Raw genomic sequence first — 19,555 nt, 5'->3', positions numbered from 1 at the left:
TTAGTGTCAAGGCTGAAAGCCTTATTTAAGTCTTACTAAGAAAAATATAAAAATGGAAAACCCAGGGAACATAGCGAGGGGGCGCTCCCACGGCTGCACTTCATCTCTTGGTTCTGTTCCTGAAGCTCGTACGCACCCCCCACCCCGCCCCCTGCCCCGGACACTGTTGCATAAAGGTGGCATTAAACTCATATTCTCCCTTTGGAGTAAAATTTTATGAGATGAAAAAATGGCTGGGAAATTGCACTTTTAGGCTTCTAAATTAGGGAATTGCAAACTGAAAAGGATAACCTTTTCTAAAGCAGTCGATTGTTCTTTTAACTTGTCTAACATCACAGTGCATTTTTGTAGCACCTGAAAGAACTTTTAGAACCTCCTGTAGAGAGAAAAATGTAATGCCACATAAAGAAGAGTTCAGTGTTACTCAATATTCATTCTGAGTAAAATAGCAAACTCCACAGCCAAACCCTGTAAACCGCTGAATGTTGATACCACGTCTCCCACTCAGCCCCTCCCTTGGGTTGTTGCGTGTCAGCGGTCACCCAGCAGGGATGGGGGCACGTCTGGGGCTCCCCGGGACCCTGGTGCTCAGCTCTCAAGCCCGCGCCTGCCTTCCTTGCAGCATGATTGGGCTGATGCTGGGAACCTGCATCGCCTTCTACGTTGTGATTGGCGACTTGGGGTCCAACTTCTTTGCTCGGCTGTTTGGGTTTCAGGTAAGGACATCTGCAGGTGCGTTGGAAGGCTTGTGGCTGCTTGCGTGGCAGCCCAGGGACACTGTTTAAGTCCACATCTCAGACGGGTAGTGGGAGGGGGGCCGAGGCCAGCATGCTGTGTGGTGAAGGGCCTTGGGTCAGTTCCGGGGCTCTGGGTGGGAAACCCAGGGATTAACTGGGGCAACGCCTGGCGCTCCCTGCAGGTCACGGGCACCTTCCGCATGCTCCTGCTCTTCGCAGTGTCCCTGTGCATCGTGCTGCCACTCAGCCTGCAGAGGAACATGATGGCCTCCATCCAGTCCTTCAGCGCCATGGCCCTCATCTTCTACACCGTGTTCATGTTCGTGGTGAGTGTTGGGCTGCCAGCTGCCTTCCAAGGATGACAGGAAGGTGCTGCAGAATCGTCCACAGGGGCGCGGTGGATAGACAGGGCCGGCAGGGGAGGGGAGGCCTCCAGGGCAGGGAGTGAAAGTGTGATGCTCCTCAGTTCACGAAAGACCTTTCATATGGGGTTTGTGGCCAGGAGTCAGGAGGCCAGCCTTTTGTCACAAGGGGGCGAGCAGCTGTTTTCCAGTGAGTGTTTATCACAGGCTGGGGGTGGGATACAGCGTGGAGTTGACACTCAGGGTGCCCCTTTCCTCCCAAGCCTGGGAGGCCCTCAGTGGGAGCCCCTGGGCCTGAGCCCCTGATCAGTCCTGCGGGAGCAGAACGTGAGAATCTGTGCAGTGGGCTTTCCTTAGAAGACCAAGCACCCGGCGGTGTTCCCAGCGTCCCTTGGCTGTGAGGGCCAGCCCAGTGACCATTCCCCTCCTTTCCAGACAGCCCTGTCCTTGATGGGTTTGTCTTTTTTTTTTTTTTTTTTTGATGGGTTTGTCTTTTAAATCATGTCTGTGCAGGACTGGCAAGGACCTGCCAGGTTGGGGGACTGTCCTGTCCCGGAGGCGACTGGGGCCCACCAAGTGGGCCTCGTTGCTTACCGTCTGCGCTAAGCAGCCCTGGACAGGCAGCTGCCCCCGATGTCAGGAGGCCCTGCAGCATGCGCTTCTCTGGGCAGCACCCGGCCAGCTTGCAGCACAGCAGAGGGCGGTGGCCCCGGGACCGTGCACCACCCCCGGCCCCTCCAGCTGGTGGCACCAGGCGGCACTGTGCCAGAGGCTGCAGGCTGTCTCTTTCCCACTGTGGTGCAGGCAGCATCCATTCTTTGCCTGGCTCTGGCCTGAGTCCCACCTGTGTCTGCTGTCTGGTGCCAAGCTCCGCTTTCTTCTCCTCACAGATCATGCTCTCCTCCCTCAAGCACGGCCTCTTTGGTGGGCAGTGGCTGCGGCGAGTCAGCTACATCCGCTGGGAGGGTGTCTTCCGCTGCATCCCCATCTTTGGCATGTCCTTTGCCTGCCAGTCGTAAGTACTGCCTGCTCCCAGGGCCCCGGGTGTGAGTGTGTTATGAGGTGGGGCTATGATCCTGGGAGAGGGAAGCACTGTTTTGTTCAGTGGTTGATCCAGGCCACGAGGAGTAATGTGTTCTTCACTGTGGCCTTCCTGCTTTGGGTTCAGGGTGGGAGTTAGATGTTTAGTGAGGGAGAGATCGACTTTATTCCCAAGATGTGTTGCCGGCACGTTGGTGAGAGCGCCGAGTTTGCCAAATCCCCCACGAGTAGAGTTGGCTGTGGGGAACACAGAACAGCCCCAAACCATCTGACTCACAGAGTCCCGAGCATTTTGCCAGAATTTAGCTGCTCGTGTGAGAATATTTAAGAGGAAATTGCACAAACATTGACTTCAGACTGCCGCTGGGATGCTTTCGGAGGCCTGTGTGTGTATGTGCGCGTGCACGTGAGCAGGCGTGCGCTCTCTGGCACGCAGGGCTTTGTAAATGCAGAGCAGCTATTTCCTTAATTCCAGCAGCCTTATCTTCTCTACCAAATGACAGGAGCCTGTGATTCATGCCCAGTCAGGTGGTAACCCGCTCAAAAGAGAGGCATAAATCCGGCGGGGATAGGAAGGGACCATCGGTGGCGGGGGGCTGGCAGAGCAGCCCCCCACAACTCTACGGGCATCAACTGTGCCAGTCGTAAACTAATGTGACAGATGAGACTGTTCAGACTGCTGTGTTTACACCCACACGCGAGATCCAAATCGTGGTTTCCCACTTCTCGTCTCTCTTGGCAGCTTGGTTTCCACCAGAACACTCTCCACTCTTGCTGTTTAATGTCCCCGTTACAATCAGTGACAGAAGTTACATCCTTTTGCCATGTACCTAGTTACCGGTTGTCCTTTTTGTCTGAGTTTGCTTCTTTGAAAATAAACCCTGGTCGGGCTTTTGGTGGTGGCTGCTCTGTAGTCAGGCACGTCTGCTGGGTTTGGTTCTCAGGTGGAATTATGGGTTCCGGAGGGGTTGTGAGCACATGTCCCGTCTGCTGCTCATGGAGGGCACGGGGCCTGCAGAGGCACTCACGTTCCCTAGGGAGCGGTGCTGAGGGGTCCAGAGCTGGGGGCATCCAAGGGCAGAGACGGCTCTTCCCTCCCCTGCAAGTCTGCCCCAGAGCACGTGTGGGGCGGGGACCTTGCTGCTCTTGCCGAGTGACCACGGGCCCGGCTGTGTGGCTGGTCTCCCCATCCTGGACAGGCCGTGCCTCCACTGTGCCATCACTGTGTGGCCCTTTCTGGTCTGACTTCGCAGTAAATGAGTACGTGTTGGTACAGGACCACTTGGCCCTGCGGCCCAGAGAAGCTCGGAGAGAGCACTGAACACATGGAGGCCCAGGCTGTGCAGGGAGACAGGTGGACTCCTCTGACTCAGGTAAACTGAGTCACAGGGCTGCTCAGCGAGGTGGGCAAGTGCTCTGTGGGTGCTGGGTTGGCCCACCACGGGGGTCTGGCTGCCCCCATCAGGGGTCCTTGGGGCCCAGGCAGGATGGGAGCAAGGCGGGGACCGTGGTCGTTCCACACGCATCCATCCCCACTTTCAGGGCACAGCCGCCTCCCCTCAGTGTCAGCGGCTCTTGGGCAGGGACTTCTCCCTGTGTGCTGGGGGCTGGGGCTCCCTGGCATGGACCCCACTCTGGTGCAAGGAGCTGGTCAGCACCCAGATGATGGTGCCAGTTCCCCTGCAGGTCCTCTGCCGCCTCCCTGGGCTGCATGGGCGTGTGGCCACCCGCTGCCTTCTGCCGGGCCGAGGTGAGGACAGCTGTCTGCTGTGACCCCTGCCCACTGGGGGTAGCTGATGGGATGGTGTGCAGGGCCGGGGGATGGTGCCAGCTTCTGCCGGCCAGGCCTCCCCCATCCTCATCCTTGTCGTTTGCTGTTAATAACGTTAGCGGGTCCTCTTTGTTCTCCTTTCACTTTTTTAAAGGCGGTTTTGGGATTTGGCTCCACTGACTATTGTGGTTTCATTTATGTCCTGACGCGCCCCCTCCCGGCCTCCCGCGTGGCGTGACCGCTGGCCCCGTCTCCCTTGGTGCTGAGCCTGAGCTTTCAGCATAGCGTCACCCTGCTTTCTCCTCTCAGGGCTGCACAGGAGACCCCCGTCCCCCCCCCCCGCCCCTTCCTGTTTGCCTCCGTGGGGCCCACGTCTCGCAGGTGCAGGGTCCCTGCCTGCTGTTTGCAGAGAGCCTGCATGGACGCATCCCTCCCAGGCCTGGCGGCACTGCCCTGCTGGCTGTGGGCCGTGGGACTGAAGCCACTCTTCCCGTCGCAGAGCTGGGTCCACGCCGGCTCTGAGCCCCTCGCTGAGGCGCTGAGATGGGCAGGCAGCCCGGCTTGTTTGTTTAACTTTCCATTCTTTTGACAGCGATGCTCTGAACCGCTTCCTGCTTCCCCTGTAAACATGGGGTGCTTCAGCCCAGCCCGGAGCGGTCACGCTCCTGCTGCAGTGGAACAAACGGCCTTTCATCCTGTGGCACTTCTGAAATGTTTACAGAGATCACGTTCAGGGAGGGCTCTGAGTACTGTCTGTAGTATTGTGAGAGCTCGGCCTCGGCTCCAGTGGTGGCCAGCGTGGTGGGAAGGCAGGTGTTGGAGACTCGGCTGGGGCTCCGGGGGAGGTGTGTCTGTCTCTGGAATCGGCTCCGTGAAGTCGCTCATTTTTATACAGCCAGGTCCTGCCCACCTATGACAGCCTGGATGAGCCATCAGTGAAAGCCATGAGCTCCATCTTCGCCTCCTCCCTCAATGTGGTCACCACCTTCTATGTCATGGTAGGAACCCTTTCACACCCCACCCCCTTGCACAGTTCCTCCAGTCCCCCAGCGCAGGCCTGCCCTCTCTCCTTCCCATCCCAGTGCCCGCTCAGCTCCAGGGCCACCTGTGAGCCCGCTCCCCAGGTGGTGGTGTTGTCCCCATCCCGGGAGGAGCGTGGGTGCCTCAGCGCAGGGCCTGGAGCCTCCCCAAGAGCTCTGCTGATGTGCTGTAGAAAGGTGGTCCATCAGTGAGAAGTGGGAGACAGTGAAATAGCAGAGAAAGGATATCACAGGTTCCAGCCCACAGATGCAGATACAGTTCATGTTTTGGGAGATTTTCCCTCCAGTCTTCTTAATTCTCCTCTTTGTTGTTGTTGTTGTTTTTTTCCCCCCGGTACGCGGGCCTCCCACTGCTGTGGCCTCTCCCGTTGCGGAGCACAGGCTCCGGACGCGCAGGCTCAGCGGCCATGGCTCACAGGCCCAGCCGCTCCACAGCATGTGGGATCCTCCCGGACCGGGGCACGAACCCATGTCCCCTGCATCGGCAGGCGGACTCTCAACCACTGCGCCACCAGGGAAGCCCCTTCGTTGTTTTTTTACATGGCAAATAGAGATATAAATTCACTGAGAGTCTGGCTTGTTTCCCTGAACTTTGTGGTTCCACCATTCTTGTTGGTTTTTACAAATGGTCCGTCAGATTGATGTCCACGCTGAGCCTGAGCTCATGGGGACCTTGATTTACCCCATGGTTTGGGTTTTGAGCCAGATTAAGTCCAGCCCCTCTGCGGGGCTCATGGGGCATTCCGATGCTCCCTTTCCATGCAGGCAGCTCCCTTCTCTTGGTGCCCTGTTGTCCAAGTGGGGAGAAGCCACATCGGACTCTCACCTTTAGACCTTCAGCCTCTGCTTGTCAAGGAGGTTGTTTACGAGCCAGGAGCTGGGGGGCCTTGGTCTTGCTGCAGCTGCTCGTGATGAGGCTCGCGGCTGTTCCGGGGAGGGTGTGCCCCTCTCACCACATGCTCCCTCCATCCCTCTGTCGTCCCCCTGCAGGTGGGCTTCTTCGGCTATGTGAGCTTCACCGAGGCCACCGCGGGCAACGTGCTCATGCATTTCCCTTCCAACCTGGTGACCGAGATGATCCGTGTGGGCTTCATGATGTCCGTGGCCGTAGGCTTCCCCATGATGATCCTGCCCTGCAGACAGGCCTTGAACACGCTGCTTTTCGAGCAGCAGGTAAGGTGCTCAGGGCCCCTCGGACGGCGTTCTGCCCGAAATTGTCTCTGCCCTGGTCTCAGTTATGTTGTCCTCAAGTGGCTTTTGCTAGTTCTTTATTTTCCTGGGCGGTAGTAGGAAGAGTTTTTCCTAGTTAAAAATTAAAAACTGCAATTAAAATGAGATCTTTTAATAGGGATCTTTTTTTTTAACCAATTTTGGAGAACACAGCCTCAGATCAATCGGGTCGATTCCAGCAGGAGATGTGGAGTCAGGCCCAGTGTCCAAGCAGGTTAGGCTCGTGTCCTGTGACTTCCCTGCTGTCCCCCACATCGGAGAAGTAGCAGGAAATCAGGGGCTTGCTTCAGCACAACCCTGTGGGAAAGGAGTGGTTGGGAACTCAGAAGAGCTGGTTTAACTGACAGGAGCTGATAATGGCTGGCCGGGTGGGCAGATGAACGCTGGGCTCAGGCCACCATTCTCTTTACATTTGTGTAAGGGAAAGTTTTGATAATTTGACAAAGGACATCTGAACCTTGAGAGAGGCTGAGTTTTGTTTGCTGTCGTGTGTGTAGGCCCAGCGCCATGTAGTCCTGTGTAAGCAGTTTCCAAATGCACAGTGGGAACCCACATTCCCCGGCTCTCTAACTCCTGCCCGTTGACAACAAGAGGTGCAGGTGTGGCAGCTCGTGCCCAAGGGCGAGGGCATGGGGTTGGCCCTGTCTCTCTGCGGTGGTTCTTGTGTTCCTGCCCGAGTCCTTGAGCCTGGTCTGTGGCGTCAGCCAGGACTCCTGGTGGCCACTTGAACTGCTTAGGCCATGGTGGCGGGGAGGGGAGAGTCTGGTAGGCAGACGGGGTGGGTGGCTGCCTAGGCCTCAAGGACAGCTGGAACTGGGCTCGTCCATGTGGCTTGGCGCATGGTTGAGGCAGCCTCCCACAGATTCTGCCACCAGGGATAACACCTTGAGGCAGAGCTCCAGTCCTGAAGAACTGGCTGCCTGCCCCACCCCTGTTAGCTGTTCAGGCACCTGGGCACCAAGCAAGGCTCTGTCCCCTGGGGGGCGCGACAGGCTAGCTTATGCGGCCATGGGGTCCTCTGATGCAAACATGTACTTCATATCTGAACAGCATTTGTGTTTCTGTAAATAACATGTTTTTGTGATTTTTTAAATTAGAAAATCAGTAGCGGTATTAAAGGAAACGTTAATTCAAGTGGAAAACTTACCTGCATGCCTCCATCCTCATTCGAATGACCCGTTCTGCTCCCCTTGGCGTTTGTGTGCATCTCTTTGCAGATTTCCTCTCGCTGTGTTTTCTCCCGTCTTTAGTCCATGTGTATCCATAGAAACCCCCAGCATCACTAAGCCCTTGCTCTCACTTCCTGTTCATTGCTGGTCTTTCACCCTTGACCTATCACGGGTGACTCTCGTGACACCCTTCCTGCATGTAGCTGCCCATTTCTTCTTCTCCTCTTGGAGTGTTTCTTGGGTAAATTTCTGTAGGTTTCTGAGTCAGAGGGTGTAGACCTAACAACCTCCCTCACTAGTCTGTCCTAAGAAAGCTGCCTGTGCAAGTCAATTCTGGATATTGGGTGCCTCCAAACTGTAGTTCTGGAAGGGTCTGAAGCTTCACTTGAGTGCTGTTTTCCTAGCCCAGCAATAGTAATCATGGCTAGCCCCTCCTGTGTGCACAGCACTGTTCTAGAAGCTTCACTCCCATCACCTCCTTTGGTCCTCACCACAGCCTGATGAGGTGCTTCCGGTGCCCCTGTGCCTATGGATGTGGAGGTGAGGCCAGAGGTGGTCTCTTTGGCTTGATTACAGCATGTAATGACTTGACTTGTCCCCTTGTCTTCTTCCTGGACGCGCCTGCTGGAGACGAGGATGGCGCAGCCGAGCCTGTCTGCGTGCATGGGGGGCCCACTGCACCCTGAAACCCACTGCGTGTCACTGTGAACTGGGGATGTGTTCTGTTTCCCGTGCTATGCAGTATTTTTAAAAATCTCTCTCACAGCATTGCTCTAAAAGGAGAACAGAAGGATTTGTTCTTCGTATCTCAGAACGAAGTTGTTATTTACCACCGTAGCTGCTGTGAGGAGCAGCCTGGACCTTCCTGGGGTCCGCAGTTCTGGTTGCAGGTTCACGTTCAGGCACGTCTGCCTGTGCCCAGAGTACTCGCCTACCACCTCCCGGGCAGACCTACCTGGGGTGTTGGCAGAGCCCTTTAAGGACTTGCTCACTGCAGGGTGGAGAGGAAATTGGTCACTTCAGAACCTTGTTTTTATTTTCTTTCATGTAGCAAAAAGATGGGACCTTTGCCGCTGGAGGCTACATGCCGCCCCTGCGGTTTAAAGCCCTCACCCTCTCGGTTGTGTTTGGAACCATGGTTGGTGGAATCATGATCCCAAATGGTAAGTGGGGCTGCTGCAGCGGCTGGCCTCCTGCTGGCCTGTTCTGCCCCGTGCCCCCTTCCTGCTGTTGTGCGCCCCTGCCTCAAGTCTCGTGTTCAACCAAGACGCTCAGAATCTCACCACCATCCTCTCTGGTCAAAAAAAAGTCTAGAGACTCTTGGGCGCTTTTTTCTTTGGCCTGAGAAAGGCTTGGGAGAAAAGGCCGCAGCTTGATGTGACCACAAACATGTGGGTGGAAGCTGCGATGCGGGGTCCCCGCCTGATGTGTGAAGTTAGTGGTTATAAAGAAGCTCCTGACTGCTGACTCCTGATTTCGTTGACACGTCACCCAGGGAAAAGGGAAGGGCCCTGGGCAAGATTTCTGTTGTCCGATGTCCTGCTGCAGCACAGACAGAGCTCACTGTCCTCAGACATCGAGTGGGCCCCGCATGCCCTCCAGGGAGCGACCCCCAGGCCCCACACTCCAGGCTCCCAGCTTCCCCACGCAACCAGGACAGGCCCTGCTCAGTCACTTGCTGGGCAGCAGGTGGGGTGATGTAAGATGATCCGGCCCAGAAGCCCCCGCTGGCCGCCCAGACGCTCCGCGAGGAGCCGTAACAGCGTTGTGGACCCAGCATGGGGCGGGCAGTGCTGTTAGCCTCACCTCACTGGCGAGGAAGCTGAGGTACAGAGTGGAGGGGACTTGCCTGAGGCGCCTGGCCCGACGCTGTCAGATCGGACACCCTAAGGGTCCTTGCAGGCACAGAAGGCTGTGCCCCGCTCCTCGCTGCTGTCCGGCGGCACGCGTAGATGCGCCTTAGTGGCAAGGCTCCTCACCCTGCTCGCTGGAAGCTCACCCCTCCCTGTCACTCTTGTTCCCAGTGGAGACAATCCTGGGCCTCACGGGCGCCACGATGGGAAGCCTCATCTGCTTCATCTGCCCGGCGCTGATCTACAAGAAGATCCACAAGAACTCCCTCTCTTCCCAGGTGCGTGCTGCACGGCGCTCTCAGCCCCACTCAGGGCGGGTCTGGGTCGGGGAGAGCAGGAGGCGGTGTTCTCTGAAGTTCCTGTGAACTCGTTGTGTTTCTTAGCACAAAATGATCGTGGTCCTGTAGGTCTGAGAAACGTGGGGTTAAGGCAAGGTGAGCAGCCTTGCACCGCAGGGCCGCCGAGCCGAGCTGCTGACCACGCTTATCTGAGCATTGAGTGCTGAACCGCTTTCCCCCGCCTCTGTACAGTGACCGGATTATCTGTGTGTGCCACACGCTCACGTCCCCGTCTCCATCCCCTACTGAGGACATCCACACTGTCTCGCTGGGGACTGTCTTGTTGGTGTCACCTCTCCAGTCTTTCACTGTTACAGACAATGCCAGGGTGACTATCTGTGCCCACGAGCATTTCTGTATATTTGAGAAAGTACCTATAGGAAGCTCTCTGGGCCCCGGGATCCCTATGTCAGGAGTGGGAGCTTTCCCCCAAGGGCCCGTGTGCAGGTTAGCAGCCAAGCTCTGCCTCTCCCCTCCGTCAGCCCGAGGATGGTGGCAGGTCTCGGGTGCTCTGGAGTGAAGGTGAGCATTTCTCTTTCCATGAACTGTCCGTGCTTTTTGCTCACCTTTAATGGAGTTGTTGAGCTTTTTCTTATCGGTTGATTTTGGTAAATTTTTTAGGAGCGTAGTATACATATGGCAAAACACATAATTCTCAGGTACAGCTTGATACATGTCGGCTAAGTTCCATACCTGGAACCACCTCCAGGCCAGATACAGAACATTCCAGCACTTGAAGCTTCCCTGGGGCGCCCCACAGTCTTTCCTCCACTAAGGTTACTGCCTGTCTGTCTTCTAACATTTTGGAATAATTTTACCTGCCTTTCAAGTTAGTACAAATGGAGTCTCACAGGAAGTGTCGGCGTGTGTCTAGCCTCCTTACTCAGCATCATGCCTGAGTTCCTCTGCGTTACTGCCAGGGTGGCCAGGGGTGGTTTGCCCGTCTTCCCTGCCATGTGATTCTCCACTGTAGGAATCTACAGTCACCCAGAGCAGGGTGTCCTGGACGGGCCGTTCTGCACGTCTCTCCTGGTGCAGCGTGTGTGCACTTTTGTTCGTTATTCACCTAGGTGCGGAATTGTTGGGTCCTGAGGTTATGTCTGTCCAATTTTAGTAGATTTTGCCAGACTTTTTCCAGCTTTCCAAAGTGGTCCTCAGGCACCATATTGGAATTTTAGTTGCTTTAACATCTACTGTCCCTTTGTTAGATTCTAGCCCTTCCGATGGACGTGTAGCAGTACCTCATTTGGGTTTTAATTTGCAATTTCCAGATGACTGTTGAGCACCTTTTCATACTCTTGTTAGCCGTGTGGGTGTCTTCTTTGTGAACGCCTTTCAAGTCTTGCCCATTTTTTAACTATTGGGTTATTTTTTTCTTATTGATTTGTAGAGGTTTGTAAAAGATTCTAGATATAAGACTTTTTTCAGAAGTATATATTACAAATGTTTTGTCTCATTCTTGGCTGCCTTTTCACTTTCTAAATGACACCTTCTGATCAACAGATGTTCGTAATTTCAGTGTAGTTCAGTTTTTTGAGTTTTTCTTTTGCTGTGTGCTTTTTATGTACTACTTAGGAAATTTGCTTATCCCCAGGTCCTGAAGACAGTCTACTCTGTCATACTGTAGAAGCCTTGTATTTTCTCTTTCACATTTAGATCTACTTTCCATCTGGAACGCTTGGTGTGTGGCAGGGGTCAGGGGTTGTGTTCTGTGTGACTCTCCAGTTGAGCAGCAACCCCTTGCCCCAGCGTTGCTGGGCACCGTTGTCATCAGTCACCTGTGTACGTGTGAGGCTGGGAACTCCCATCCACTGGTCTGTCGGTCTCTCCCACACTAGCGCTACACTGTGTTGGTTGCTAAGGTTTTGTAGGGAGTTTTGATGCTGGCTGCTTTAAAGATGGCCTTTTCTATTGTTGGCTGTTTGCATTTCCAACTCAATTTTATTTTTTTTAATTTTTAAAATTTTTTGACTGCACCATGCAGCATGTGGGATCTTAGTTCCCCGACCAGGGATGGAGCCCGTGCCCTCTGCAGTGAAAGTGCAGAGTCTTAACCGCTGGACCGCCAGGGACGTCCCCCAAGTCAGTTTTAGAAGTGGCTTCTCAGCTGTTGGCATTTGACTGGGATTGCATCAAACTATAGATTGAAGACTTGACATCATCATTTTGCAGTTTTTCCTAATTTCCATCCTTCTTTCTTTTTTTTTGTTTTTTTATTGTGATACGCGGGCCTCTCACTGTTGTGGCCTCTCCCGTTGCGGAGCACAGGCTCCGTACGCGCAGGCTCCGCGGCCATGGCTCACGGGCCCAGCCGCTCGGCGGCATGTGGGATCTTCCCGGACCGGGGCACGAACCCGTGTCCCCTGCATCGGCAGGTGGACTCTCAACCACTGCGCCACCAGGGAAGCCCCATCCTTATTTCTTATTTCACCACTGGCTTCTTTATTTATTTATGTATTTTTAATGCTAATAATATAAAATTTTAACTTTTTCTCTAACAGCAAAATCGCAAACAGAAAAAACACTGTAACGAGTTATGAGAGAGACCACAGAAAAAAGGGAAAACATTCTAGTACTTTTAATGGTACTGTTTACCTGATTTTTGGATAAAAGGCCACACATCTTCATTTTGCACTGGGTCCTACATATTAGGTTATATTAGCTCTGCTCCTGACTGCTGTGCTCCTCCTGAGGCAGATCTCAAACCTTTCCTTATCGGAACCCCCTTCTGTCTACAGCCCTTTGGGGACTCCAGCTGATTGTCGCCAGTAGCTTCTTTAGATTTCCAAACTTTGGGGGATTCTCCAGGACTCTCTTTTATTTCGAGCACAGTCCCAGTGTGATTCGAGAACACAAGCTGAAGAACTTCAGTCCTCTGACATTTCTTGGGGCCCAGCAGATGGTCTATTCTGATGGCTGTTTAGCTGTCTGTAGAGTCTGCAGTTGTTGGATGCAGTATGCATCCAACATGTGGTTGAGTTGAGTTTAGTAACTGTGATTTTTAGACTTTACATATTCTTACTGATTTTTTAATCTTCTTGTGTATCACTTATGAAAAAGGTATGACAGTTCCCACTTTAAGTATAGGCTTATTTGTCTTGTTATATCAATTTTTGCTTTTTGTTTTGAAGCTATGTTATTAGGAGCATACAGTTTTAAAATGGCTATATCTTATTAAACTGACCCTTTTGGTTGTGAAATGTCCCTTTTTATCTTTGGAAATGCTTCTCTCCTTATAGGCAGCCCTGTCTGAACAGTGTAGCTAATCCAGCTTTATTTGGGGTTTATATTTGCACAATATTGTTTTTATTATCCTTTCTCTTTTGATCTCTCTATGCCTTTATATTTAAGGTATGTCTCGGGTAAGAGCATTTAGTTGGCTTTTGTTTTGTTTTGTTTTGATCCATCCTGATAATAGGAGTATTTAAGACTATTTACAGTTAATAAAATTACTGATTTGGGGGGATTAAAGCTTCCGTCTTACTCTTTGTTTTCTATTTGTCCCATATGTTCTTTTTTCTGTTTCTTTTTTGCTTGCTGCCTTTTGGATAAATCAAGCATTTTAGGTATTTATTGTCTGTTCTTCCATTAGCTGCTGTACGTTTCTGTTCTACTAGTGGTTATACGAGGCAGTTTAATGTGAATGCTCGGCTTATTAGAGTTGACCATAAGTTAGTTTTTTTTGACTGTTTCCCAGATGAGGCAACTATCCAATGATATTTTAACTCCATTTACCTTCCTCTGGCCTTCGGTGCTGTTGTTTTTATGTATTTTAATTTTACATATATTTTAAACACCACAAGACATCATTATTATTGTTCAAATAGTCAGTTTGTTTATATTGATCCTTTGCACCCTCTTGGTTTTCTGGGGCCTGGTCCTGTCCCCTGACATGCTTGGTACTTTGTGTAGGTGTATGTGAGAAATCGTGGAGGCTCTGGATGATGTTGTCCTCTGTCCAGCAGATGGAGAGGATGGGCAGAAGGCCTGTGTCCACTTGAGGCCAATCTGTTTCAGGTTTGCCCTCACCCCTAGAGTGGAGCCCTTCCTGAGTCTCAGTGCAGTCCCCCGCAGATTGCTAACTTATCTGCTTAGCTTTCATCCTCTTGGCAACTGCTCTCTGCACAACTCTGCCCAGCTGGTGGCTGGCACGTGCCTCAGGGGAGAACTGAACACAGAACGTGGGTGCATCCTTGGAGTGTTCCTCTTCTCCAGGATTGTAGCCGCTCCGGTTCTGGCTGCCGGGGAGCCCTCACTTCTAATGCCTGGGGCCCAGTCTGTGTGTCTGCAGGCTCCAGGGCTGTTCAGCACTGCTGACTGGGAAAAGCCTGGCCTGGTGGCCCCTCGGTGCTTATCTGTTCTCTGGAGTCTCTCACCCTTCAAGTCTTAGCTGCTGAGGTTGTTCACCAGTCTTCAATTGGGGATTTTGGTGAGTTTTAGGAACTCCTTATAATATGAGGAAATTGGCCCATTGCCTGCCAAATTGCAAATGTTTTTCCCAGTTTGTGAAGTACCAGTGTTTTAGTCTATCAGACTCTTTGTAGGAGAGAAAAAAGTCATTGTTAAAATGACCCTTCCACTTCAGTATTATTTTAAGGAATTCTTCCCTCAGTTCTTTCAGTAATTCCATGATTTCATTTTTCCATTTAAATCTTTGACCCATCGGCATTCTATTTTGGTGTAAGAAACAAAGTAGGTATCCTCAGTTTTTCTAGATGGCTTTCTAGTTGTCAGAACACTGTTCGTCCATCAGTGATATGAAATGTTACTGCTCCTGTATATTAAGTTCTTGTATGTATTTGGGCTCATTTGGGACTTGTATTTTAATTTCCTGGATGTCCCGTCCAGTGACGTGGCCGTCCACGCTGTTTTAATTACCCGGCCTTGTGATGGTGCTCCCTTGTTGTGTGGCTCTGAAAACGTTTGAATTCTAATCTCTTTTCTTTCATTAATGACGTTTCTGGATGTTCTTGCTTGCTTACTTTTTTTTTTTTTTTGGCTGCGCCATGTGGCTTGCGGGATCTTAGTTCCCCAAACAGGGATTGAACCCAGGTCACGGCAGTGAAAGCCCGGAATCCTAACCACTAGGCCACCAGGGAACTCCCTGTTTACTTTCTGTGTGAATGTTCCAGTCAGCTGATCTGACTCTTAACAAAAATAAATCCACCTTTTTGGTTTTGGTCTAATTGGAATTCGTTGAAGCTGTAGATAACTTTGGAGAGAATCATTCCCTTGATGCTCTGGCTAATCTGCAGAGTGTATTTGTGAGCCTCCCAGTGTGATAATGGGGTGTGGCGTTCAGTCGTCACAGCTGCACTCAGCCCCCCTTCCCCGTCTCCGTCTGCTGCACCAGCATCCCTCTGCTACATGTGCCTGTGATACTGGGACCTCTCCTTCCTCTGGCTTTCCTGATTGTTTGTACGTAGGGAGACTATAGATTCTCATATATTAACTTTTTTTACCTTCTGACCTTACAGCATCTTTTGTTAATTTCACCTCCCCCTTTCCAGTTGTTTCTCTCTCATCTGTGTCGTCCTACACCTCTCGCCGTGGCGCTGGCGGGGGCGCGGGGGGGGGCAGCTAGTCATCTTCCCAACTCAGCTGGGACAGCTTCCAGTGTTGAACTGTCGAGCGTAATGCTGGTTTTGGCTTCATGTACAGAAATGAACATGCGCATTCAAACGCCCCCACGTGTCTGTAGACGTGAACACATGCAGAATCGCGTTAAAGAGACGTCTATCTGTGCCTGTGTTACTATGGATTTTTAAAACTGGAAAGCATATTAAATTATATTAACTACTTTCGGACTACGTGCACAGAAGATGGAAAGTTTCCCCTTTGGACTTAGTGTCTTGGTGAGGTACATCGCAGATCAGTCGTAGAATCGACCATCTGACTGTGGCATACCGTTTATATGCCCTGCTGTTTTATTTCCCACGGAGTTTTCATGTTTTGAGGAAAATGAACCTTGCAAGGGGCATGCTCAGAAATGTGGCTGGTTGAGAGACCGCCTGCCGATGCAGGGGATACGGGTTCATGCCCCGGTCCGGGAGGATCCCACATGCCGCCGAGCAGCTGGGCCTGTGAGCCATGGACGCTGAGCCTGCGCGTCCGGAGCCTGTGCTCCGCAACGGGAGAGGCCACAACAGTGAGAGGCCCGCGTACCGCAAAAAAAAAAAAAGAAATGTGGCTGGAGTCTGGTGTGCAGACCTAGGGCCCGGAGGGTACCCGCTTGGAGTGTGTCCCTCCTGTCCTGGGAGCCCCGGCTGCTGCTCCCTAGGATGGCACAGACCTGGCGTTAGCCCGAGTCTACTTGCCCCAGATGCCTGAGCGCTGCTGGCACAGAGGTGCTTGTTACTGGCCCCGGACCTTGGGAAGAGCCAGGGAAGGTAGGGGGCACGGGTGATGGGCCCATCATAGCTGTGCCGGAGAAAAGCATAAAAGAGTATTCTGAGAAACGTCCTCAGAAGAATAAGCAGGGACCGCGAAAACACAGTTGGCCCCTAGCAAATCGAAAAGAACCTTATCTGTCATCACTAGTTCATCCTTTATCTTGAAAATTCGAGAACTCAGAGGGTCTCTCCAGTGGGGCTGAGGCGGAAGGGGTGGGTTTCACCGTCCGGAGTTGATGCTGCGGCCGGGAGCCGGCAGGGGTAGCAGGGCCACCTGGGACTCACGAGAGGCAGTGGAGCCCTGAGCCAGAGCGGCACCAGCCTCCATAGCTGTCCTTGTGTGGAGCACTGGGGAGCATCCGCAGGGAGGGCCAGAAGGCGCCGCTGTGCTCCTGAGACAGGGACACAAACGCGCACCAGGACCTGTTGGACCCCACCCAGGCTGTGACGCCCTGGCCTCTGGGCTAGGATGCCTGCCATGCCCTGATCACACTGCCCTGAAGACCCAAATTGGGGTGCACGGGGCGGGCTCCGGAGCCCCTGCCTCGAGGTGGTTTCGTTTGAACGTGTACATCTTCAGTCTCATATGTGAGCAGTGAAAGGGGACACCTTCTTCCCAGCCAGGGCTTGTCTCTGGTTCTGAGTCGGGGACCCCAGCAGATTGGGAGCCTTGGGGTGTCGCATCGCACATGGTCCCCAGGCCAAGCCCCTGGTTTTGCCGTATGTACCTGGGCTGAGACGTCAGGATGTGTTTGTGTTTCTCCTGGCGGCTCTGCAACTGGTTAAGAAGAACAGAAGTCAGGGCTGCGTGATCAGACGTCTGGTGCACCCGGCTCGCTCACCAACCTTGTCCCGTTTCAAAGCAGCTCTGGATTTGCAGGAAGTTGTACCTGGAAGACGGGTTCTGCAGGCACAGGTGCCCTCCTGTCCCCGTCTTGAGGCCATGACAGCCCTGTACCCCAGCTGGCTCCCCCGTGTTCCCCATCATTCCATCACTGCTGGCTGGTGCGGTACAGACCTCAGCTGTGGCCCCTTCTTCTGGGAGCAGCATCTCTTCCTTATCAGGACTTTGGGGGAACTGATGACTGTCCCTGTTCACACATGTGCGGCATCAGCCTCCCAAACTTCATGGCAGAGCGGCAACCTGGGAGCTCTGGCCTCTTGTGACCCTGGGGCCTCATGGACGCCTCAGGCCTTTGGTGGGGTAGTGGTGGGGGTCTGTGGTCAGTGCATACTTGTCATGGCTGCCCCAGGGAGTTGGCCAACACCTGTGCCCTTTCCAAAGTCTGGCCCACCTGGAGCTCCTGACACTGCCCTGGGGGCCTTGTGCCCACCGTGGCTCTGGCTGACTCTTGCCTCCCCACACATGCCTGCTTGCAAACTGTGATCTGGTCACTGCATCAGCATCACCCGTGGACCTAGATTCCCTTGGTGTGAGGCATGGCCCTCCCACGTCCTCACTGACGCCAGCCTGCCATTAATCCTCTGCTCCCCTCAAGCTGGGGTGGCTTTGGCTTCCCTGCCTGGAGGTTTCTGCGGACCTGTGGCATTTCTTCAAAGCAAAGGGTGAGAGTGGAGAGCTGGGACTGTGACCAGTTACAAAGGCTCTGGCAGGGCCAGCAGGCTGCTCATGCTCAGACAGTGGTCAGCTGGCAAGTACCCCGCAAAGCCCAGGGCAGCTTGAGAGCCAGGTGTGTCAGGGGACGAGGGGGGGTCTCGGCGAAGGGTGGGGTGGAGACTGCCGCCGGGTGGGGGAGCGTAGGTGGGGTATCTTCTTGGACAGGGTGGAGCCAGGGAACACACTTGGCTAGTGGGCTCGTGGGATGTCTGGGCCGGGGGCAGTGGCAGGTGTGTGTGTGACGCCAGGCGGAGCTTCCTGGCTCTGTGCAGGCTTTTCTTCGTAAATTGAATTTAAGTTGATGCTTTCTTGGTCTTTTTTTGGGAAGCTTGCTGTCTCCCAGCATTGATGGAGTTAACGTTTTTTATTTTGTGCGCAATTTGTTTCTTTAAGGCCAGAAAGCCAAGGGTTGAAATAAATCATTCAAAGCCAGGGATGAAATGTTGCCTTTGGCTTGTCCGTCTCCCGTGGAATGTTCAGTGATGTCCCCGTAAAAAAACCCAACAAAAAACAACCAAGCAGATGTCTTCATCTCTGTGTCAAAACCATTTTAGGGGCTGTCCAGATCAGGGCCTGGAGGGGAATGGGGTTCTGCTGGTGAAGCCCAGACTCATTGGGATCCCCACCTGGCGCTGTCCTGGGGGCCCTTCTGGAGCTGTCATCCCCCCCTCTGGCCGGCCACGCAGGCAGAACCACTTTGGCCGTTTGAGTATTTCAGGACTCTCACTCGGTCTTGTCCTCATCCTGTCAGTGCTACGGGGTCCAAGTCGGGACGTGAAGTTCTTTTTGTTGTTTCTCTGGAGAAATGCGAGATGCAAGGGATTTAAAGTTTCTTTTAAATTTTTTAAAACTACTTTGGTCGCCTCTGGATACCATTGCTCTTTGAATCTTCCCTTCATGGCGAGTGGGTATAACATGCTACTCTTTGAGCACACAGCTGAAGCTGGGAATCCACACATTTTTAAGAAAATAACTTGGGGTGGGGGGCGAGAGTCAGGAGCTCTTGACCCCAAGCTGCGTACAGTCTTCTGATGCTGCTCAGACCCCAGGGGCTCAAATCCAACAATGTCCCCATGTGCACCTGACTAAGGCCGGCCGGTGGTCAGTGCCGGAGGGGCCTCTCAAGTCCATGGTACTGACCAGGCCTCCCTGAACCATGGCTGATCCCGGAGCACGGCCAGCATTTTGCTTCCATGAGCCCTGAACCAGCTCAGTGTTTTCAGAGTGGCAGCGGTTGAAACAGACTTTCTCCCCAAGGTTCTCCTCATTTGCTGGACCCACCTTCAGGAGCACAGGTCCTTTCTTCCTGCACAAAATCTTTCTTCTCTAATTGTGTTGGGCCTGGGAAAGTCTCAGCGGTTCTTTTGAACAGATATATTTCAAAGAGTCAATGTGCCTTTCGGAAAAGGTTTGAGTTCTGACTCTGAGAGCACGTGGAGGTGGGTGGTGGGGCCCCCTGGCTCTTCAGGCAGGCCGCCTTGTGGTCCTCTCTGCGGCACCAGGAGTTACGGCTCCTTGGGCAGAGCTGCATGGGCTGGACCTGGCTGGGAAGGGCAGAACAAGCAGTGTCCACTGCTGTGGCAGCAGAAGTAACATGGAGAGTGTCGGCCCAACGTGTACAGGAGCTGCAGGGGAGACAGTTACACAACGTGGGGTTCGTGTACTGAGTCACCGAGGGCAGCACTTATGATCAGCCTGGGGGCCACAACAGGAGGGACCGGGTGGGGATGAGGCCCCTCGGCGAGCAGTAGTGCCTTCAGCTCGGCTCGCTGGGCAGCACCGATGGGCACCGACGGCCAGAGGGGGCGAGGAGCCACCTCCTTCCCAGCCGTCTCCCCGGCTGTGCCCTGCAGCTGCAGGTGTGTCTGGCTTGCTGGGTGATGTTGGGGATAGGTCATTTGTAGCCGGGCACCCAGTGGTCTGGGCCCTCTACTGGGTGAGGGGGTGGGATAAGCAAGGGCCCCCTTCAGGTTAGGCAGATGCCCCAAGATTCTTGCTCTCCTG

At 53.4% G+C, this 19,555-nt stretch overlaps 1 protein-coding gene across 3 annotated transcripts in view; it reads left to right on the top strand.

Annotated features, from left to right (window-relative positions):
• Positions 1 to 19,555, top strand: part of SLC38A10 (solute carrier family 38 member 10) — a 42,557-nt gene that overhangs the window by 8,878 nt on the left and 14,124 nt on the right. For all 3 annotated transcript variants that reach the window (XM_082680029.1, XM_082680030.1, XM_082680028.1), the window contains exons 4-10: positions 623 to 716; positions 920 to 1,063; positions 1,990 to 2,114; positions 4,807 to 4,909; positions 5,942 to 6,124; positions 8,402 to 8,513; positions 9,375 to 9,481. In XM_082680029.1, coding sequence (XP_082536155.1) covers positions 623 to 716; positions 920 to 1,063; positions 1,990 to 2,114; positions 4,807 to 4,909; positions 5,942 to 6,124; positions 8,402 to 8,513; positions 9,375 to 9,481 — 868 coding nt within the window. The remainder of the gene's footprint in view (positions 1 to 622; positions 717 to 919; positions 1,064 to 1,989; positions 2,115 to 4,806; positions 4,910 to 5,941; positions 6,125 to 8,401; positions 8,514 to 9,374; positions 9,482 to 19,555) is intronic.

This window comes from Grampus griseus, assembly GCF_964374135.1.
Source record: "Grampus griseus genome assembly, chromosome: 20".
Lineage (NCBI taxonomy): Eukaryota > Metazoa > Chordata > Mammalia > Artiodactyla > Delphinidae > Grampus > Grampus griseus.
Note: the sequence above shows the minus strand (reverse complement) of the source record. Positions and strands in the feature narration are given on the sequence as shown.